Source organism: Schistocerca americana, chromosome 7, assembly GCF_021461395.2.
Source record: "Schistocerca americana isolate TAMUIC-IGC-003095 chromosome 7, iqSchAmer2.1, whole genome shotgun sequence".
NCBI classification, from domain to species: domain Eukaryota; kingdom Metazoa; phylum Arthropoda; class Insecta; order Orthoptera; family Acrididae; genus Schistocerca; species Schistocerca americana.
The window spans coordinates 512,548,303-512,573,227 of record NC_060125.1 but is presented as its reverse complement, the minus strand read 5'-3'; the positions used below and the strand labels follow the sequence as shown (position 1 = coordinate 512,573,227).

General features: G+C 35.0%; 1 protein-coding gene across 1 annotated transcript in view; it reads left to right on the top strand.

The window, feature by feature from the left end:
- Positions 1 to 24,925, top strand: part of LOC124623051 (adenylate kinase 9-like) — a 92,583-nt gene that overhangs the window by 6,514 nt on the left and 61,144 nt on the right. The window contains exons 4-5 of the mRNA XM_047148844.1: positions 19,654 to 19,840; positions 20,429 to 20,590. Of these exons, the coding sequence (XP_047004800.1) occupies positions 19,654 to 19,840; positions 20,429 to 20,590 (349 nt within the window). The remainder of the gene's footprint in view (positions 1 to 19,653; positions 19,841 to 20,428; positions 20,591 to 24,925) is intronic.

Here is a 24,925-nt window from a genome sequence, read left to right as displayed (position 1 = left end):
GCTTGGTGAATTTTTCTTTATAAAAAGGATCGTTCAAAGAATTTGTATTAAAGTTTGCTTGGATAATGGAATAAAATGCAGCACCACATTCAAAATGTTGACTGTGGCTTTTGGCAAATCTGCTTTAAGTGAGACAGCAGTTTACAAGTGGTATAAACAGTTTAATGAGGGTTTGAGAAAATGTTGAAGATGACAACCACTTTGGACTCCCTAGTACATCAACTACTGATGACAATGTGGAATAAGTAAAGAAAATGGTTCTGGAAAATCACCATATCACCATCAGAGAAGTTGTTGTTCATGTCAGCTTATCCTTTGGCTCATACCACGCTGTGGTTTTGGATATTTTGGGCATGAAATGTGTAACTGAAAAGTTTGTTCCAAATTTGTTGAATTTTGGCGAAGACCAGCATCATATAGATAATGCTGAGGAATTACTGAATGAAGTTGACAGCAACCCAGAATCTCTAATGGAGATTATAAAAGGTGACTAAACATGGATGTACATGTATGACATTGAAACCAAGATCCAGTCATCCCATTGGAAACTGCCTGAAACATGAAGACTGAAAAAAATCAACATTCTTGATCACATGTGAAGTTTCTTCTACCTGTTTTTTTTTTCAATTACAATTGGATGGTGCATCATGAGTTCCTGCCTTACAGTCATACAATCAGTAAGGAATATTATCTGGAAGCTACGTACCATTTTTGTGAAGTAATCCAAAGAAAATGACCAGAATTGTGGCAAAACCTATCATGGAAACTGCATCACAATAATGCTCCCACTCAGACCTGAATGCTTGTTAGTAGATTAAATTTGCCACAGGTAGGACTACTGCCAAATTTCCGCTACTGTGACTGATTTCTGATTTCCACCCTCCCCCTCCCCCCCCCCCCCCCCCCCAAACCGATATATCTTATTAAATTTAACTTAATCTAATGATTGAAAAAAATTAGAAAGAATTTTATATTCAAACCAATTAAAAAAATATCATACATGAAAGTGTTCTTAAAACTTCCTAAAATTAATAAGTTTTAAAAATTGAAAACAAAATTGAAAAATTTTAAAAATTTAAAGTAAAAAATAAAAACTAAGAAATAAAATTTCCTTGTAAATGGATACACTAAGTTTTAAAAACATGTACATTTAATTACTTATATTTCTTAGAAGTAATTTCACCTTCAATGTACAGGATGATTATAATTAAAGTTAAACTTTCAAAATGCTGTCGAAATAACACCACTGGTAAGAATGACATCAAATTGCAATGGAATATTATCGGAGAAGAGCGAAAACATATGGCAGAAGAAGAAAAAATAGTGTGAAAATTGATCAATAGATGGTGCTTTATGTATCCGAATATGTAAATGAAAACTTCTGTCATGCGCACGACCCATTGAAGTTGGTATAAACACACCAGGTACATGGCTTTTCCTCCTCTCATATCTGCAACATTCGCCATGACTGTCTCAATGCAGCATCATGCTGTGCTTGTAAAACTGTATTACAAGAATGATGACTGTGCATACATCGCTCTGCAGAAGTTCCTGACTCTGAAGGATTTGAAAATAGGTGTTGGTCCAATGACTGCCATGGCCCTGGAGAAAATGATTCGCAAAATTCAAAAACACGGGTTCTTTTGGGGTGCAACCAGGTACAGGAAGGAAATGAATTGATTCAATGTCAGTGGAAGCAGTGGCCACAGCAATGCAGGAGGAGATGAGTGATGGCGTGCAAACATGTAGTGCACGGAGAATTGCCCAAACATTGTACATATCCATACGTACAGTGCATAATAAACCTACAAAACACCCTTCTTTGCTGTCCATTCAAAATTACCCATGTGCACAAGTTGCTTCCTGTTGACCTGCCAGCAAGAGAGACTTTTGCTTTAGAATTTCTTGCTTACATGGAAGTGGACAATGACCAGGCATGGAAGATTTTGTGGACAGATGAAACCCACTTCCACAACACACAGAATTGTTGAATATGGGCAACAGAAAATCCACACGCAAATCAACCAGCACCACTTCATCCTGGAAAGATCACTGTGTGGTGCAGATTTACAGCATCATTTATCATAGGGCCATATGTTTTTGAAGAGAGAGGTGCTTCCAGTCCTGTTGCATGTATCGTCACTGGTAAGCACTATGAGTGTCTTTTCCACAACCATGTCATTCTAGCTCTCCAACAGCATGGATATTTGGATGGGATCATTTTAATGCAACCTCCACACACTGCAAATCTGGTTAAGCAGCTGCTGAAATGCCATTTCGGAAATGCTAGAATTATCAGCTGCTATTTCCCTACAGCCTGGCTGTCCTGATCACCTGATCTTAATCTGTGTGCTTTCTGGCTGTGGGGCTATGTGAAAGATGTTGTGTTCAGTCTTCTGATTGCAAACTTAGCTGCATTGAAGGCACACATTCTGCAACACATTCTGAACATAACCCTGGAAACACTTTGATCAGTTGTGAAACATGCTGTTTCTTGATTTCAGTTTGTTGCAAAAAACGGTGGACAGCATATTGAATATGTTTTGCAACAGTCACGTGGAAATTAATAATCCAATTTGATTTTGACTGATGCTTTTTATGCAGTTTTTGGCCTCAGGACAATTAAAAACTGATGTGATTGATGCTTTTTACGTGATTTTTGGCCTCATCCTGGATTTTCCATTTTTTGATTAATATTGTATTGCATTTTCCATCACATATTGGATAATCTGAACCATCAGCTTGAATAATTTTGAAACCCAAAGATTATTGAGTGTGATTAGGACGAATCCAGCCTATTCCAATATTTATATTAATTTATACCTCTTTTTTATAAAGAACAAAATGTTTAACATTTATAAATATTAAAGTTTTTAAATATATTATAACATTATTTTTTGTTAGCCAACTATTATCGGAATTATCAAATCCTAACCATTTAAATGAAACTTAATCGGATTTCTTCTTTAAAATTTTTTTGCAAGATATATAAGCCTATCTGAAAAATTCGTTTTTGTAGTTCTCGTTCATAAAAATTTCCTTCACTTCTTCTCGACTTATATGTAACTGGGTTGGAATAACTAATGCTTTTAATTCAAAAAATTTCTGTTAACCAATAAGCTGTGTCTTCTTTTTCAAAAATTCCTCTTAATTTACTTATTCTAATTTTATCTCCTATTTAAGAAATTTGGTTTATTTTTATTGTTGTAATTGAGGAACAGTTTTTTATAATCAAATGTTTTGTATTATTATATTCCTCAATTAATTAGAAATTGCATTAACCTATATTTATTATTTTCTTGAAGAGCAATTTTTTTCCATGATTCTATTAAATCTTTCAACAACAGATGCTTTTAATGCTTTAAAGGTTGAATAGTGATTAATATTATATTTTTTTGTAAGTTCTAGGAAATCTTTATAAAAAAAATTCTTTTTCATTATTTGTATGTAAATTTTTTGTAGTTCTTTTTTCAAAAGCGTCATTACATTTTTGCTAGTTATATCTTTAATTGGAGTAGTCCAAGAATATTTTGAAAAAAAACATAAATTACAGTTAATAAATATATATAGGTTTTATTTATTTTTCAGATTTCTATTAAATTTCTAAAATACTTTTTTACTAAATCAACTTGCCATAAATAATCTAGTCCAAATATAATAACATTTCTTCTTTTTGCACATATTATTTCTTCATGAACATTATTATCTTGTAAAGAGTGGGTCTTCAGACTGCATCCCATTACCTACATTTTTTTGAGAGATTTACTTTTTTGGTTTTACAGATTGAACAAATTCCTTCAATTCCTTGTCTTCCTTTTTTGTTGTTGCTCTATCTGGATGATATGTGTCAGTAATTTTTTTTATATTTTAGACACCAAATATGATTTCCTGAATGGTGAGTAGGGTTATTCATTGATATAGACAAGAAATTTAGATGACTTCACCTAATAAAATTGTTTTTAAATTACTGGTACATTTTTAATAGGATTGATTAATCTTACATGTAAAACAAATGAATTGTGTACCACCAATAAATAATTGCTATTATTTATTCTATATAACTTATCAGCCTTATTGGCATATCTAAATCATTAAATGGTAAATTTTTATATTTATTTTTGCCTATAACAATGATTTTCTTATGATTGAAGGTATATTCAAGATGCTGAAATTTTAGTTCACTCTTTCATGAATGAAAAGTCATTTATTTGTTTGTCACGTAATTTATTTTGAAGATTATTTATTCAGTTTATGCATGGAGTTAAATCCATTTATGGAAAATAATCTACAAAAGCTTTCTACTTCTTTTTTGGTAAAGTATTTTTTTCAGTTGTTGGTTGTATTTATGAATCTGATTAATCTTTTCATTAAGATATGTTTTCATGACCTAATTAATGACTTGTGTTACAATACTTGTACATTCTGCTTTAGTAACAACATTACTTAATTCTTTTTCCTAATATTTTTCAGAAACAGCATCATAGACAATTACTGAATTTTTTACAATTACTAATCTTCTAATCAATATAAATTTTAGTTGTTATAATAATCTTAACTCATTTATTTTGAGATTTTTTAATTACATTCTCTATTTTTGGAGCTATTCCTTTTTTATTTTTTCTAATTCTTTATTAAAATTTAATTCTGTTGTTCATTTTATTTTTTATTTTTTTATCAATTTTTGATTGAAAATTCGCAATTTTCTTTTTGATTTTTATATAATACTTTATGAAAATTTGTTTCATATGTTGGTTCTATTCTTCTCATTCCTTATAAATATTATTTATTTTTCGGAATGAATTCTTCTCAGAAATCTTGTTTTGTTGTTAATTTAAGTTCTAAATTTTCTAATTCTTGATATTTTATTTTATTGCCAAAAATGTGTTATTTATTGAATTTAAAAATCTTGTAATTCATATTATCTGAAAGTATTTTGATATGAATAAACATAAATGACTATAAATAAATTCACCAAAATTTTTTATTTTTTCGACGTTATAAAACATTTTTTCCCAAATGATTTACCAATTCTTTCAGTAAACTCCCCTCAACTGAACCAAAAATAAAATTTATATTTTTGGCCGTATAATAAAAGAATTCAATGATTGCCAGCATTATCAGAAATAAATTTACTATGCCGGTTCATTTTTTTAGATTTAACAGGTACATCACCTGTCATAAAACATGTGTAAAATGTTTAATTTTTAATTCTAAGATTCTCTTTATCAAAATGTATAAAGGTTTACTATATTTTCGAATTAGTTTGTGGAAACTTTTTGTTCTTGATTTTTTCACACCGATGCCAGCTTTCTTTTCCATTGCTAAATTATGTCTTATTTGTTCTTCTAATATGTGATCTCTTTTTACCTATTGTTGTTTCTGCTACTGTACCAGCTACTGTAGTAGCAGCAGTTAAATATGATAATGCAGCCAATAATAATGGTTAAAATCCACCTCCATGTTTTATTAACCCACATCAAGTTAATTTCTTTTCTTTTTTTGTAAGAAGTTCAGTAATTTTTTCAACGATAGGAATCCCTGATGTTATAGATACATTGTGGCACCATACACAATCATTAACCTCACTCCAGGGAGGTAGGGTCCCCTTCCCTATTCCTCCACTGGGTTAATTCCTGTCTGATGCATCCACGTTGCAGGGGTGGGCATCCTACACTTCAGTAGGCCTGAGTGCTAGGATGGCTAAGTTCAGGCAGGGACCCAATCCCATGAGGCAACCCTCCTTTCTCAGGATTAAATGAGAAGAGAACCACTGCCCTGTGGTGGAGGAGAAACTCCAAAGGCTAAGGGACACAACCCCAACAGAAAATCGTTTCTTGCATTAGGCCTAGCAAGCCAGTAGGAAAGTCTTCATATTTTGCTTTCAAAAAACAGACGAGCCTCAGAACAAACCACTCAGGATTTGACCCCACTGCTTTTACAAGTACTGGTGCGAATGATGTGAGACCTGATGATATTCATCAGTACAAGGTGATGAAACCAAATGGACTAAAATGTAAGCTAAATATTGGCACTCTTAATATATTAACTCTCAATGGAAAAATGGAAGAAATGACAGATGTACTAACAGAGAGAAAGTCAGATATATTGGGATTAAGTGAAACAATGTGGAAGGGAAAAGGTGAGAAGAATTTGAGAGGAGGAGGAAAACTGTAGTGGAGTGGGAGTAACAGGTTTGGAAGAAATAGTGTGGCAGTGATGGTGAATAGTAATGTACAAAGCTGTATTGAAACTGTGAGATATATATCAGACAGGATCATAATCTTAAACCTGAGATTACAAAAAGAAACACTAAAAGTAATCCAGATTTATGCACCTCAAGTGGGATGTAGTGAAGAAGAGAAGATGGGCTTTGAAAATGAGTTAGAAACCCATATAGAGAGATTTTAACGCACAGGTAGGCAAAGACAGAAAGGGATTTGAGTAAGTTTTGGGATGTTTTGGATATGGATCCAGAAATGAAGAAGGGGAAAGACTCCTGGATGTGTGCCAGAGGAATGGAATGAAAACAGCAAACAGCTGGTTTACAAAGAGAGAAAGTCATGTTATCAACAGATAAAATTGGGATGGAAAAACCAAGAGTAGATAGGGAATGGGGAGAGAAAGTAACAGATGTAAGGTAATTATAAGTGTGAGTGCAGATGGAGACCATAAATTACTGGTTGGGCAATGGAGAATGAATCAGTGTGTGAAAAATAGAAAACAGAAGAAAGTGATGAGGATACACGATTGGAAACTGAAGGAGAGTGAAAGTGCTGAGAAGTGTAGAGAATTAATGACACAAAAATTTCCAAAAAGAAGTTTTCTGCAATGTAGAAAAAGAAAGGAGTTTATTCAAAGACACTTTAGTTGAAGCAGCACAAAAAGTATGTGGTAGAACATCTGGAAAGGAAAAAGTAAGACAGACAAGTTGGTGGGATGATAACACAATCCAAGCAGTTAGAAGAAAAAAATGGAGCATGGAGAAAGTAGTGGAAAACTAGAAATGACGAAGACCATAAAAGATAAATAGAGGAAAAGAAGAAGTGCAAAGAAATAGTGGAAACAGCAAAGAAAAAGGCATGGGAAGAGTATACAAAAAACATGAAGAAGATGTGAAGAGCAATAAGAAAATGTTGTATAAAATGATGAAAAATAATAGGAAAACTTTTGAAGTACCAGTAAAGATGGAAACAGAGGACGATACTGTGATAGAAGATCCAGGGAATATAAAAAATCTCTGGAAAGAACATTTTAAGAAACTGTTAAACTCTGAGGAGCAGGTACACGAGGAAACAACAAATAATGGAGAAATTGAGAGATGTTGGGAAGCAGAACTAGGACCAATTACACTGGAAGAAAGATGAATGGGGGGGGGGGGGGGAGGAAGCCCCAGGACCTGATAAAGTATCAGTGGACATGATAATAGCAGCGGGTCCAGTGGGAATGCAGTGGCTGTATAGAGTACAATGTGGAGAAAGCCAATAAAAGAATTTGTAAAAACTACAGAGGCATAACACTTATGAGTCATACAGCCAAGATTTTTGAAGGAATTTTACTAAATCAAATAAGTGAAAAGATAGAAAAGGAGCTGAGTGAAGAACAGCATGGGTTAATGAAAGGAAGAAGCATGACCGACCTGATATTTTCTAACCGTCAACTGTTGGAAAAAAGTTTGGAGTATAACAAAAGGATGATAATGGTTTTTATAGACATAGAAAAGGCATATGACTCAGTTAACAGGGAATGACTCTGGGAAGAAATAAAGAAGATAGATATAGAAGATGGATACATTAATGCAATAAAGACAATGTACAGAGGACACAATTATAGAATTAGAACACCATCGGGGAACTCTGAATACTTTGAAATAAGACAAGGACTTAAGCAAGGAAGTATTCTATCTCCTGCACCTTTAATGTTGTGATGGAGGGAATGAATAGGGCAGTTAAAGATATAGTGAAAGAAAAAGACAAAAAGATGGTTTTTGCAGATGATGTGGTAATATGGGGTGATAAAGAGGTAGATGTACAGTTACAGCTTGATGCGTGGAAGGAAATAATGAAAAGGTATGGATTAAAAAGGAATGTAGAGATTAGAAAGAATCTTAAACAAGAAATTATGAGAGAAGAAATTGAAAAAAAAGAGATTAAGATGGTATGGGCATGTTAAGAGGATGCATGGGCAGACACTTCCCAAAATTATGGTAGAACTAAAGATGGATGGAAACAGACCTAGAGGCCGCCCAAGAACATGGTGGAAAATGGGAGTGAGAATATCTGTGGAAAGGAGAGGTGTGATCTGGCAGCAAGTGGAGGAAGAAAAGTGGTGGGAGGACTAAGCCAAATGGAGAGGACTCGTCAGCACCCAGACCCAGCAGTAGCTGAAGCGGAATCCGGATGTAGATATATAGATACATTTCTGCCAGTTTTATTATTTTGCTTTCTTTTTTGGGTATCTGTTAAAAAAATTATCACTACTGTCGCTTTTTAACATGTTATAACATGGAAACTAATTACCATATGGGTACCAAACTTCATAGCATTAATGTCCAAAGTATTGGGTGCCTGATTTCCATGAATCACAGTGCCACCATCTAGTTCCAACTATGGCCACCAGGTGCTGTGATCAGTCATCGTGATTCATACACACCTGACCAGTCACAGTGCACTTGTTTACCTGTTGACGTGAGCTTGGACAGAAGGAACAGAGCGTTATTGGTGAAGCTCTTATTATCAAAACAACAGTAATGCTGTGGCTGCATTTCGGAAATATTGCTGGCTGAAAGGATTATGGAAGGGTCCTCTTTCTCCACAAATTGTGCAGAGCATGATGAAAAAGTTCGAATCAGCTGGAGAATTCGGCTTCACTCCAGGAAGAGGTTTATGATTGGTTGCATCATAGGTGACTAATGAAATTACTGTTGCTATGGCAGACACTCAATTTCCGATTATCAGGCAGTGCATTTGCTGTTTCACAAATATTGAACATCCCATGGTCCACTCTACGGAAGGTGCTTCTAACCATTCTCAAATAGTATATAGTATCTATACAAGATCCATATCATACAGCATCTTGCACCACAGAACTTATAATGACATGCTGACTTCACTCTCCACTTTCTCGCAAGGATAGAAGTTGATGAGGGCTGGCCCTGGACCATCCTATGGACAGACAAAGCTCATTTTTATCTGACAGGTGAGGTGAACACACACAGTTGCTGGGTGTGGAGATCTTCACGTCCACTCATTGTGCATGAAGTTCCTCTGTATGGTGAATGTGTCACCATACGGTGCAACTTTAAGATCACAAACATCATTGGCTCATTCATTTTTGAACAGTTAGTACTCAAGGACCAAAGACGTGCAGCAATATTGCAATATGCTTCGCCAGCATGTCATACCTGCTGTACATGAGAGAGATGCATTGAACTCAACAGTTTTCATGCAAGATGGGGCCCCACGGCACATCTCTTGTGAAGTTCACCTGCTTCTCTGAAACACATTTGGAAATGATCAAATTATTAGCCAGTTGTTTACAAATTCTTGGCTGGTATGATCACCTGATCTCACTTTCTGTGATTTCTGGTTGTGGGGCTACCTGAAAGACAGGGTTTACCAGGAAAACATTCAAATTAAAAGTAATTAAGATATTAAAAGTGATTCAGTCGAAGTGTGCATGTTTGTGCATATGTGTGTGTGTGTGTGTGTGTGTGTGTGTGTGTGTGTGTGTGTGTGTGTGTGTTTGAAGAAATGTGTAATTATAAATAGTTTTAAAGGACAGTTATAGATGAGTAGATCAGAAAAGAGACAAATGATCTCAGCCAGCTGAGGAGGCACCAATCACCAATTGGTGTATTCACTAAAGAGCAGTGTATCCTCCACCTAAATGACATTGTGACTCTTTCATAATTCTTTTGTTCTATCAGTAAAATTAATGTCACCAACATTACTGAGCTCAACCTTGGTTAGTTTCTTTATTGTCATAGGTCTTACAGGAATCACATAAGGTCTTAAATCAAATACATTTTTCAATCCAAACAGCTTACCTGATTTTACATAAGCCAATTCATAGGCTTCACAAGCTGCAGCACTGTCACAAATAAAACAGTGACCCATATATAGAATAAATTTCCTTTAATTTATGTCTATGGTCACAAACTTTTTGTTCACAGATTACCGGTTTCGGTCTATAATGACCATCTTCAGATCTGCAGCAAAAAATATGGGAAAAACATAAATACACTTGCAGATTGTTTACGGCTTAAAAACAATAAACAGACCATAATGAAAAGCACTACTGACATCTGGTGAACTTGCAACACAAACATATTGTGGCTACTGTAGGGCAGCTTGTTTTGAACAGTAGTGCTACTGACAACATGACTCATGCGTATGCTGTTATTTATATATATTTGACGATGCTGGTGCTGATCTTGCATTCAATATTTGATGATGCCACTATGGCTGCAGTACATTAGGACACTGTTTTTATAAAACACAGGTATGCTTCTTCATATTTAAAGTGCACAAATGCATACATATGGCAGTAGTAAAGTGCACAAATGCATATATATGTCACTTGTAGCAGAAGAAACAGTTAAAAAGACAGAATTTTTCAATGTATTCAGTTAGTTTAATGAGTTAAGTTTTAATTGTAATTTCTGTACATTTAACTTCAAACAGTGTGTAGTTTCAGGATATGTGAGAATATGTAATGGCCCCATTTTTGGCCACGAGACAGTCAGTCCATGGTCGAGTTTCGGATGAGGAACCTGTGTTGGTTAGAATGACAACACTGCATCAACTTAACAGTGAAGTTAGTGTTACAGCAACGGCAGTGACTGTTCAATTTATTTGAAAGGCTGTAAACTGTGTGGTTATGTTTTTACTGCTAGTAGATGTTCAACAGGAAACTATTGTAGCAGTATATGGATGTTCACCTGCAAACTATTTATGAGGTTTATGGAAAGTTAAACAGTAGTGCACTGGCCATACTAAATCTGTTTATGAGGGGGGTGTTGTGAAAAGTGAAAGTAAAACATCTGTGATCTGTGAAACGCAACTGTGGAGCTGTCAGCTACATTATTTACCATAGCCAGTGTCCAAATTACAAGCCCCATCTTTCAGCCAGTGTAGCAATGCAGTAGGTTGACACTGAGGACAACAAATGACGAAAAAAAAGCAGGCGAACCATAACAGACTCCAGAGGTGGCGTTCCTACACTCATCAGGTAGATGAATTGAAGAACTATTTCAGTATCTTGTTTAACTCAGTGTCCCACTTTAACTCTATAAAAGTGGCTGATAAGGAAAAAAAGTGTTAATGGTGAGAAAATTCTTGTTGATGATGGAGGAAATCATGACAATAGAGTAGTGATTGTACCTAATTTTCTCATTAAGACAGAACTTTTAAATGGTACTGAGGTAGACAATGAAAGAAGTTCTTATGTTTATATGATGAAATTAATGTATATCTAAAAACAAAGATGAGGTGACTTACCGAACGAAAGCGCTGGCAGGTCGATAGACACACAAACAAACACAAACATACACACAAAATTCAAGCTTTCGCAACAAACTGTTGCCTCATCAGGAAAGAGGGAAGGAGAGGGGAAGACGAAAGGAAGTGCCCCACTTCCTTTCGTCTTCCCCTCTCCTTCCCTCTTTCCTGATGAGGCAACAGTTTGTTGCGAAAGCTTGAATTTTGTGTGTATGTTTGTGTTTGTTTGTGTGTCTATCGACCTGCCAGCGCTTTCGTTCGGTAAGTCACCTCATCTTTGTTTTTATATATAATTTTTCCCACGTGGAATGTTTCCTTCTATTATATTGATATAATTAAAGTATATCATTACACAAAGAATACTTTTGACAAAACTATTAATTACTTTGGAATTAAGTAAGGTCTGGCTTTGCTAACATGTTTCCAACTAGAGCCAAATAGATACTTTACTAGTACTTCGTCTTCCAAATGTTTATAATGAGTACAGAATTTATATTTGTTTATATGCCAATGATAGAATTTAAGTTACAAATCAATTACTGATTTCAACCTTTAATAAAAGATACTAACTAGGAATAGTTAAAATAAACTCGAAAATCAATTACATACATAAAACTAAGCACAACATTAGATCTGTTGTTATATTCTTTAAAACTGAGGGCAAACCTTTCTCTTTTATGAAAATGCAGATTATACTCACTTATGTTAATGCTAATTAGTTGAAATTGAAAAAAAAAAAAATAAGTAGGCAGATGGCAAAACAAGAGGAAGTAAAATTATCCCAGCTTGCTTTGTCACAAGCCATTTGGTACTATCTGGTATCATCTGATACGCCACCTGCTGTATCACACCAAACATGGGATTGGTTGAATTTTCAATATGGCTGCTCTCTGAGCTGCTCCATTATCTATAGACTAGTCCAGTTATTCATAATTGCCATGTCCTCTTCTGTTGTTATACCTCACAATCCAGCTCCAGTTATATTCGGAAATAGTCACTTTGTTCCAAATTTTTTTACCAGTCATTGTACATTTTACTCAGTCACATTTTAGTTCTCTGCAGAGTGTATACTCCACTAACAGTCACTTGAATGTTTTATAAATTCCTCTCTAATGTGTCTTAGCAAAGTGATCCTTCTGCAATGAGTCATCAATGTAAACTTCCAATAACATCCCACTAAAGTCACTTTGTTACATTATGCTCTCAGCACTCACTCATTCGTAACACTATATCAATTTTTGTACTGCTCCTCATTTGTCTAAAGAAGCATATGTAAACACAGTTGTGCTACTTTACATTAAAAGTCTCTTCTAAATGCTGTCCTTTGTGCTTGCAAGTCAGCAAACAAGCACTGTACCTAGTGTAATATTGTTTCTTGAAGTTAAAATGTTCATGCTAGGACTATATCTCTTCATAAATAAAAAGTTACATCCAGTAGCTCTTTTCAGATGTTCATATGAAATCACGTATTTATTCACATAATTTGATGCCTATCACTAAAGACCAGGCCTCATTATAGATCAAAAATATTTATGATGTACTCACATTTCATGGATAACTTTAAATTATATTGTGCCAAAATGATGAGAATCATGAGTTAATTATCTATAGCAAATCTACAAATTGTGTTCAAGGCACACGGAATGATGATAATAGTTCATTAAGGTACAATGTTGCATTTATGAGAGTTACTTGTTAAGTCTTTCACAGTGTCTAATAATCTCTGCTCATATCCTCGAATAATCCCAAGGATAGTTCAAACAAAGACACTAGAGCAAACAGTGTAGAGAATTCTGAAATCCTGGAGCAAGTTACATACTTATCAAGACTTTGTTTCAAGAAAAACTAGTAGTGTATGACAGAACTGTGCATATTCCAGAAATTTGTAGTGGTTTGGTCACAATATCAACTGAAAGTTTAGGCTGGTTGAAATCTGCAATTAATTATATCTCCTGAATTAATTAGGTTTAAGCTAAAATAAACATGTCTTTGAAATGAGCAAAATCTGTTCTACAGTTTAGAGATAGGCTAATGTACTTTTCTGAATCTATTTATTATTTCAATAGATTTTTATGGATGCCCTCAAGATTGAAAACTTTGAAATACTGTACTTTTGAATTACATCATTTTCAACAACAAATTGGTTATCCTGAATAAATAGGTTTCACAGGGGAAATTAATTTATATTAGATTGTGCTCAGGTAAAGGATTCAATAATCAAAATTTTTGTAAGAATAACAGCAAGAAAAGAAAAAAACCTAATATACATCTTAGCATCACAGGCTAGAGAGTGTGCTGGCTTTATGATAGCAGAGTGGGAGGACAGTGCTAGGAAGCTTGTGCATCCCTGCAAGTCATGTTCGTTGCATCGGTGCACTGCTGCTGCCTGCTGAATCCAATGTTGCCAGATGGAGACAGGTTTCTCATGACACTGAATACATGGCCATTTTTAAGACTGGTGGGAATTTTAAATCAAACAGTAAACAGTAAAACTCAGACAATGTGAAATGTCAGCTATCTTTATTGCATCAAAATATTCGAGGACTGAGAAATAAAATTAATGAATTAACTATATGCATAGATGAATTAGAGTCTTCAAACCCAGCTGACATAATCTGCCTCTCTGAACATCATGTGACCACTGGTATAGAACTTTTAAGTGTTACAGGGTTTAGGTTAGCATCTCACTTTTGTAGATCAGAAATGGAGAAAGGAGGAGTTGCCACATTCATCAGGAACTGTCATAAATTTAAGAACATAGACATTCATAAATTTTGCCTAGAACAGCATATGGAAGCATGTGCAACAGAATTAGATTTTCACAAAAAATCTTTCATAATATTAAGTGTATATCGAGCACCTGCAGGTAACTTTAATCTGTTTGTAAACCACCTTGAAGCTGTACTGGCCCATTTAATAACCAAAAACAAAGAAATAGTGGTTGCTGGTGATTTCAATGTAGATTTCCTTAAAGACTCTCCGAATAAGAACTTATTTGAGTTAGTAACACTATCATTCAACTTAATTCCCACAGTAAAGTTCCCCACTAGGATAGCCACTTGCTCACAAACAGCCATTGATAATATCTTTATAGAAAAGTCCAATGAACAAAATTATGTTACAAAACCAATAGCCAATGGCCTCTCAGACCATGACATGCAGTTCCTTCTGTTAAATGTTAATACTGAACAGGATATAAAATCTGTTAAATCTGAGCTCAAGAGGGTAATCAGTAAGCCAAAAATTGATTATTTTAGGACACTCCTCAGAGACATTCACTGGACTGATGTTTACAGTGCTCATGGCATGAATGAAAAATATAACATTTTTGCTAATAAAGTGCTTACCTTATTTGAACACTGCTTTCCCCCAAAACTTACCAAGGTTAGAGGAAAATCTACAAAGAAGCCATGGATTACTCGAGGAATAAGGGTATCTTGTAAAACAAAAAGAAAACTGTATCTGTCAATCCGAAACATTTCCAATGTTGATGCTATAGCACATTATAAGAAATACTGCAAAATATTAAAGACTGTAATATGGATGTCAAAGCAAATATATTACAAGGAAAAGATAGTCATATCAGATAACAAAATAAAGACAATATGGGATATAGTGAAGGAGGAGACCGGTAGGACCAGACATGAAGAAGAACAAATAGCATTAAGAGTAAATGATACATTGGTGACAGATGTGTATAGTGTTGCAGAACTTTTTAACAAACATTTTATAACTGTTACTGAAAAGATGGGGTTGTCAGGTTCGGTAGATGCTGCTATGGATTACCTTAGACCAGACATTTCAAGTAATTTCCATAATATGAATTTGACCCTCACTACCCCAACAGAAATAATGTCCATCATAAAATCTTTAAAATCAAAAACATCTAGTGGGTATGATGAAATATCAACAAAGTTAATTAAAGAATGTGATTCTGAGCTAAGTAACATATTAAGCTATCTGTGTAACCAGTCGTTTATCAGTGGAATATTTCCTGAATGGCTGAAATATGCTGAAGTTAAGCCACTGTTTAAGAAGGGAGATAAAGAAATAGCATCAAATTTCCGTCCAATTTCACTGTTACCAGCATTCTCAAAAATTTTCGAAAAAGTAATGTACCGTCGTCTTTATAACCATCTTATCTCAAATAACATACTGTCAAAGTCACAGTTTGGATTTCTAAAAGGTTCTGATATTGAGAAGGCTATCTTCACTTACAGTGAAAATGTGCTTAATTCATTAGACAAAAAATTGCAGGCAACTGGTATATTTTGTGATCTATCAAAGGCATTTGACTGTGTAAATCACAATATCCTTTTAAGTAAACTAGAATATTATAGTGTAACAGGAAATGCTGCAAAATGGTTCAAATCTTATATCTCTGGCAGGAAACAAAGGGTGTTATTAGGAAAGAGCTTGATACATGTCTATCAGGCATCATCCAACTGGGAACTAATTACATGTGGGGTCCCACAAGGTTCCATTTTGGGGCCCTTACTTTTTCTTGTGTATATCAATGACCTTTCATCAGTAACATTACCAGATGCCAAGTTTGTTTTGTTTGCCGATGATACAAACATTGCAATAAATAGCAAATCAAGTGTAGTCTTAGAAAGATCAGCCAATAAAATATTTGTGGACATTAATCACTGGTTCCTAGCCAATTTTTTGTCACTAAACTTTGAAAAAACACACTACATGCAGTTCAGAACTTGTAAGGGGTGTCCCAAGAGTATATGTCTAACATATGATGACAAGAAGATAGAAGAAGTGGACAGTGTTAAATTCTTGGGATTACAGCTTGATAATAAATTCAATTGGGAGGAGCACACCACAGAACTGCTGAAGCGTCTTAACAAATCTCTGTTTGCAATGCGAATTTTGTCAGACGTAGGGGATATAAAAATGAAAAAGCTGGCATACTATGCTTACTTTCATTCCATAATGTCATATGGGATTATTTTTTGGGGTAATTCATCAAGCCAAGCTAAAGTTTTCCGGGCACAAAAACGTGCGGTAAGAATTATATGTGGTGTGAACTCAAGAACATCCTGCAGAAGCCTGTTTAGGGAACTAGGGATACTAACTACAGCTTCCCAGTATATTTATTCCTTAATGAAATTTGTCATTAAAAATATATCACTTTTTCAAACCAACAGCTCAATTCATGGAATCAATACTAGAAATAAGAATAATCTTCACAAGAATTTAAAGTCACTTAGTCTTGTACAAAAAGGTGTGCATTATTCAGGAACACACATTTTCAATAACTTGCCAGCAGCCATAAAAAGCTTAACAACCAATGAAATTCAGTTTAAGAGAAGCCTAAAGGATTTATTGGTGGCCAACTCCTTCTACTCCATTGATGAATTTCTTAGTAAAACCAACTGATTTGTATATAAGTACAACATAACTTCTGCACAATTTCAGTGCAGTGATGTGTTCATTGAAAATTTGTGTGTGTGTGTAAGTATAATCTGACTTCTGCACCATTTCAGTGCAGTAATGTGTTCATTGTAAATAAGTATTACAGTAGTTGTATTACATGTTTATTACCTTATAAATAAATAAAAAACGTTTTTTATTTTAAATTCAGTGCATTAGTATTTGTAAAATGACTCTTAGTGTTCATTAAAAATGACGATCATTCCACTTGGGACCTGTGGAATGGTACATTAGCTTATTTGTTTTAGTTGTAAATATTTGTCATGTATTGTTGTTTTTCTGACATGTTCCACATCCAGGAGGACCTCCTCACTACAGATCAATTGGAATGAAAGTAAATCTAATCTAATCTAATCTTTTTTAATTAATTTTGAGTATAAGATGCACCTGGATTTTGGTAGCAATTTTTCAAAGAAAAAGATGCATCTTATACTTTTTCAATATTTTCATTCCTTCTTGATGTTGTAGAACTTCGAGCATGAATCATTTTCAGTATCTTCTTGGTCATCTTTGAAACACGTGAACCACTCAAAAACTTGTGTACCTGTTAAACATTCTTTGTCCTACACTTCTTTCTGTAAAAGGTAGGTACCAGTGGCAGCAGTTTTTCAAAGATTCATATGAAACTTCACAACAATTTATTGCACTTTTATTACCCTTATCGTTTTTCTGGCAAAATAAAATAACATCTCTTACACAAATCTAGGTCACAACCACACTGATCATTCCATAAATGCTAGAGATGCTTCACTTGTCTGAGAAGGCTTCATAGTTCATAGCTATTGGTCGCTCATCTTTCTGTCTCAGTGGCAGCACCAGTCCTGTAATTTTACATCCACACCTCACACACCATTGAGATAAGACACCCCAAGCTTCCTTAGATGTGGAGTGAGGATGTGAAGGAGAGCATATAAAATTATTTAAAATTAGAAATGAATCCATAACATGCAAGGTTGCTGAGTTGATGACAGTCCCAATGATATTTAACTCTTATGTATGTAGAAAGAGGTATAGTAGAAAGAGGTGGCCTGTAAAGTATAAATCTCAAATGCTGGGACAATTTCAACAATACTTGGTACATAAATGGCTTACTATAGGGAGAAAATTACTGCATGACTGGGGCACTCTTGGCACTCCTACAGATAGAGGTAGAGATGAGGGAGGGGGATGGAGAAATTTCAGCCACACTTAATAACATATGGCAAGCTATCTAGGAAAACCTAATAAACAACCAAATATTAGATAAATTATATTTCCTAGTGCTGTACTGTAAGCATTGAAAGTACTGTAAGCACATTGTACTGTAAGCAACCAACAGACATTTGTTTCAGCATTCAAAGATATTGCAAAATTCATTTTCTTACTAAAAATAGTAATTCATGTAGATGTTATGGTGTTACTAGCATAACATCAACTGTGCTTGCTTGATAGGATTACCCTTCACTTAATTTTGTAGTCATCTGATGACTAAACACACATTTCTTGACAAACAGAAAAAAATATGTATATGTAAAGCTGGGGATAAGCAAACTGCAAGTAATCACAGACTTATCTCTCTTCTTCAACTCTTCCCAAAAAAGTTTAAGAAAGAGGCTTATGGTAGACTACTGACTCATTTACTTGAGCAAAAAACTTATTAACTGTCTCTCAGTTTGCTCACTATCCCATTGGTGCATTCTTTGATTTTCTAAAACTTTTAATTCTTTGAGTAGCAAAATTCTACTTGCCAAACTGAAGTGTTATGAATTTAATGGTATTGGTCTTGCATGGCTCGAGTCCTGCCGAAACAATTCAAATGAAAATTAGAAACATACTTCGTAACCACTCATTGCAAAAATTATCTGAATCTCTAGATTCAAAAACTGAAATTTCCTGTTAGCTACATGGTGAGTAGCAGTGTTCATTGTACAGCTTTGTGACAAACACTGATGTATTGTAAAAATAACTGTTTATTTTAAGATGTTGGTAACCATTTTCTTTCAAAATAACAGTGTAATCAATATTAAGCTACCAACAGGAGATGAAGTAAGAAAGCAGCAGATTTTTTAAAAGTATTGGCATCCTGTTAAATTCACTTGATTAAAATTATTTGTAATAAGCATGAACAACACTAAACAGTATAATAATAGTTTGTTGTTAATACAGTTTAGAGGCTGAATTTGTGTGATTTGTCTTTTATTATTGTATACCTCATTTCACACACCTGAAAGTTCTCCTTCTTAGTGTGATGTATAGAACCTTATGAAAGAATGTATGAAAGAGATTTGAAACTATTTAAAGACGAAAAGAGACACACCAGTAAAAAAAGAAGGGGTTATTATTTGTGGTTATTTCAAATAGTAGAATGAATAACAGACAATATAGCTGTCTACATTCAAACAAGATTTCAAAGGTAAATGTGTCTTTTATGCTGAGATTTGGAGTGTGTGAACTATAACAACAATTGAGAGAGGATACTCTTCTCACCCTGCATTATTCTTATCACAAACAACTTACTTTTCCTTCGATATTCCTTCTCAATCAATTGTTAATTTTGTACGAATATGAAAACACAATTGCATACAAATATTTTCTTTCAGCCATTATAAACATTATGAAAGCATTATAATGTAAAAAAGTATATTACTTTGATGTATCATTGGTCAACCACATACATTGTTTCAACTTATTGATAATAAATGATTTTTTCACCATATTTGCTTCTTATTAGTGGCTGAAGAATTGTCAAGGGAGTTTGGTGTGAAAGTTGTTACACCTGGACAGTCACTGAGATACACTTTGGAAGAGATACCTGCATCATCATTATCAATTGCCATAGAAGAGAAACTTCGATCTGGAGCTCATGTTCCTTCTTACCTTCTAGTTCCAAGTATTGAAGTAGCAACAATGGTTCCAAGGTAGTGTATCATGTTCTCAATAACCTCATGTTAAAAAAGTATTAGAAGCTCCAGAAGTGGAGAGATGTATTGCTTTTAAACTATAACTTTCAAAATGAAATAACAGATCATAGCTCATAATCATGTAGCTCTTCTGTAACATCTCACTGCTTCATTCATCAATTAGAATCTCAGTTTGCCTGGTTAAGGTTTTTCTATTATAGTCACTTGAAACTTGTCTTGAGCTTGGGTGTGTAATTAACTAGACTCAGAAGCCTGCAGCAATATTGCTAATAAAAATGAGGCATTTGGTGTGCTGTACCTGATTAAATATTAATGACAGTGGCTTCTTTCAGTCTCTTAAGTTTGGTTGACTTGAAAACATGTTTTTTATGCATTTGTTCATTTCTCAGGTATATTGTATATTGTGTATTGTGAATTATTGCCTTTCCTTGTACTTGTTAAGTTGTAAATAGGAAGGTACACTATAGACAATTTCTAAGAAACACTCTGAATCTTATTATAATAGATCTTTTAACTTTTAGAAGTAACTAAAATTCAATATGCAACAGATATACCATATTTCAGTGAGGAAATTGTTTCTTTCAGGGGTGCAACACAAGGTTTTGTGTTGGATGGTTTCCCAAATACAGAAGAAGAGTCACAACTTTTAGAAAATTTAGGAATAATACCATACATATTTATTATACTTCAGTACAGTAGCAGGACAAGTGAAAAGAACTTGAAGAAACTCAGTGCCAACTTATACAGGTAGATGTTTTTGTTCAATTTTAATGCTGGTCACACAATTTGACTTGGACACTGAGTGGACAATACTGACAGCAGAAGCTTGTGGTCAGCTTGTAGCTCATTGTTTGCTGAGACATGCCCCACATTCTTCTCTCAGAGCAGCCAGCTTATGGCTTATAAAACAAACGATCATGTAATTGATTAATGCATCACAAAATGACACAGAAGTTGATGGTGAGTTGCTAGGAGGACCAGGTATAGCCTCTTCACTCATTTCTGTAAATAATATTAATAATCACTATTCACAACATCGCATGCAGATCAACACTGTATTCACAGCAGTTACTTGTTGCAGCACCCACTACTGTTACATAGCTAAGGTCTTAAATGAGTTTAAACATTCCAGAGCAGTGCAAAGTCAGCCAACTTCCATTGATCACAGAGGGACCAACTGAAAATTTGTGATCAGTAATATGTAATACTTTTGTTTGTGACATATTTATAATTTGGCATATCTCCAGTAAAATTATGGTACAAAATTTACTGCACTTGTAAATTCAGTCTATTTGACAATATTTCATTTTTGTGTAGTAGACAGCCAGTGGATTATAGCAAATAGGTGTGAGATATTTTCATGGCAGCGAAGTTAATGCTACTGAGGTTACTTAACCCTTGAGTGGGTGTGCCATTTTTTATAACATGAGTAGGTGTTATACGCATGTAAAGAAGAGGCGTATTTATGAAACTTCCTGACAGATTAAAACTGTATGCTTGACCAAGACTTGAACTTGGGACCTTTGCCTATCACAGGTAAGTGCTCTAACATCTGAGCTACCCAAACACGGCTCACGACCCATCCTCACAGTTTCAATTCTGCCAGTACCTCAACTCCTACCTTCTTAACTTCACAGAAGCTCTCCTGTGAACCTTGCAAAACTAGCACTCCTGGAAGAACAGATATTGTGGAGGTATGGCTTAGCCACAGCCTGAGGGATGTTTCCAGAATGAGATTTTCACTCTGCAGTGGAATGTGTGCTGATATGAAACTTCCTGGCAGATTAAAACTGTGTACCGGACCGAGACTCAAACTCGGGACCTTTGCCTAGGTATAAGCCTGTAAATTGTATATATTTATTTCATTTTCAGTCCATCCATGCTCAGTCATTATGAATATGCTTGATGCTGCAGCAACAAGTGACTCTTCTATCTCATCAGGCTTTTTAAAGTATACTGAACATGTGGTGAAATACTCACGTTGGCAAAATTGGATACACAAACCAAAGACACATAAATTACAGAACAATTTAATTGAATCTTAGTCTTCTGCTTACATGGCTAAGCAAGACTGGTGTAAAAATATAACACCAGAAAAGAAACAGATGAAAGCACATAGCAGGAATAACTTAAATGTTAACAAATTTCTTTCATATGTACAACTTCATTTTCTTTTTTACCTACATATATCACAGTTCCTATTATTTCAGTTGTGCAGCTTTCATGTTCCTTAAAGTCCTTCCTTCTTCTGAAGATGTAGCTTATGGCTGTGTTGGGGCCCTTGTTTTTGTGGGATCTGTTTCTCCAAATGTAATTCATGGGCTTTCAGTTGTGTTTATTAATAATATATGTTTGACATGTTTACAGTTAGCTTTCTTGCTTGCAGTATTGCATTGTCATTTCACTGGTTAATCATATACAGAATGTCTGAGGATGGAGTTATATAATTCAGAAATCAATAACCATTTTACATACAAATAGCAAAAATTTAGACCCAGCGAGGTGGCACAGTGCTTAGCACAGTGGACTTGCATTAGGGAGGACAACAGTTCAAACCCGAGTACTGACTTAGGTTTTGTGTGATTTCCCTAAATCACTTCAGGCAAATGCTGGGATGGTTCCTTTGAAAGGGCATGGCCAATTTTCTTTGCCATCCTTCTCTAATTCGATGGGATGGGACTGATGACCTTGCTGTTTTGACCCCTCCCCAAACCCACCAACCCAAAAGTTTAGAAAGCTGATAGGAGCATGTCAGTCATATATTATTAATATATATTCTTCATCAGCAGACAGTAAAATTTTTAAACAGTTCTATAAAGTCCTTACAAAGTCATTTATCTGGATTAAGAACTGATCTGGACACAATGCCAAAATTTGTTAGTCTACTTGTGTTATGTTTCCCCATTCTGAGTTTAGTTTAACTTTCTTGGTGTATTTAGTCAATGTCATCATGTGCTTTCTTTTAAAAAGTTAAGACTCTAGTCATGCCAAAAATTTGAGAAGATTTTAGTTTCTGAAGTAGAATTCTATCATTGTCTTTGACAGAGTCTTGTTGTTTCCCTCTGCTAGGATTTCATTTGTGGGATCATACGAAGTGCTTATTTCAATAGTGGTAAAAGTCCATTACCTCCACTTTTCTGCCTATAATGCTTCTGAAATTAATGATCCAAACAAACAGAATGAAAAGTTCATCTCTAACAAGAAGCCACATGCTTGAATATTTCTGGTATCTCAACTGCAGATTTTTCAGCGCTCATTTAACTGTAGGACTGTATCTCAAAATGATCAAAAATGGACATGTACCACTATTGAAATAAGCCCTTCATATATGACCTGGTCAGGAAATGATTCTGCATGAGACTCAAACTGAGGAATAGGTACCACTTCATCTCCTTAAAAATGAGTCAGTGTGCTACAGTGAACCACATTTTGAAATAAACTGAAAATACTGGTAGCAGTGGAATACACCTGCAATGAACTGAGGTAATTTGCTTATCTCCATTTACAGGTAACTGTACATTTAAATTTGTCAGGAAATACACCTTCTGTCATAGATTTATAATTACACATCTTATAAAGGGGGGGGGGTCCTGTCAAGTCACTGAAGATAACTGATGCTAAGAACAAGTTGCTAATGACTCTTGCACTATGATCTACATTGTATGTCTGAATCTGTACTAAAGTAAGAGTTATCGCATGTTGTGGGCTACAGTGCTTTTTCAACCCCACCCCCACAGGAATTTTTTCCAAACAGTAAGTGATATGTGTACCAAGTTTGGTTGAGATTGGTCCAGTAGTGTAGGAGGAGATGTAGAACATACATACATGCATATATTTTTGTAATTTGTATGGATTCATTTATTGTTATGACCTTCCTTGAGTACTTCTTGTGACACATGTAGTATTGATTCCTCAATACATGCACCTCAGTGCCAAGATTAATCTGATGTGAGTGGTGGTGTTATAATTTGAAACTGTGAACTATTATTTATTTTTAAAGTATTTCTCAGTAGCCTCAGTCTGCTATATTGCAACAGTTGCCATCCTCAGTGCTAGCACCTCCCACAATGTGTTGCTACTCAAGCCAGCACTCACTTACCCCTTACTTGCCCAGTACAGACCACCAATGTCCTGTCGTTGGTTGCTAGCTTGCTGGCAGCAACACAGCTACTGAAGATAGCCTAGCCTCTTGTCCTTGCCTTAACCCCTCAGCCAACTCAGTGCTTACAACTCCATGATTTCAGTAACATTAGGCACCTGATAGCTTACTGTCACATAAATTTTATGTCACATGCCTCCTCTTAATGTGGCACTTAGCTTGCTATGTGGCACATTAAGTAACACTAAAATTGACTTTATTAAACATAATACAGGGTGGAGAAAAATTGTGTCAGGAAATTTTAACCCTGGATAGCTGATGCCAGTAGGAACCAAAACTACTAATGTTGTGTTGGTTAACAACACACAATTTTTAAACTACAGAAACTTGACACAATGCACTTTGATTTACTGATGTAAAACTTACTTCATGCCGTGGGTAAATACACATGATTTAGTGCATAATTTCTCCTAACATTCCTCTCCCACTTTCACAATGAAATATGGCTTTTGTGTTAGCAAGATTCATTAGTCTCACCAAGCAACTAATATCCCATCAATCACTGTTAAATATGTGTCAAAATTGGGTAATGGACACAATGTAAAGACTGTCAACATTACCGATTCACATACGCACTGGACGGAAGTCCATAGAGCTTGTGTTCCCACAGTGCTCCCCCCAAAGGCATGGAGTGCTGAAGTTGTGTTGCAGTATGGTGCAGGTCATCTCTGGAGATGCTAACTTGTACTCATCTAGATGTCTTGGTCAGTGCAGCAGTCTGCATGTTCGTGACATCGGTATTGGCTCAGTAGGTGGTACTGAAGGTGCCATTGTTAGGTCATCAGCCGGAGGTTGTATGCATCCTGTGCTGGGTGTGTAGGCTGATCCTGTGTCTGGTTTCCAATGTTGTGGCCTGGGGCTTACACATGTGGGATGCTCTCCCTGGATAGCATAGATAACAGTGCAGCTGTATCGACTGACTG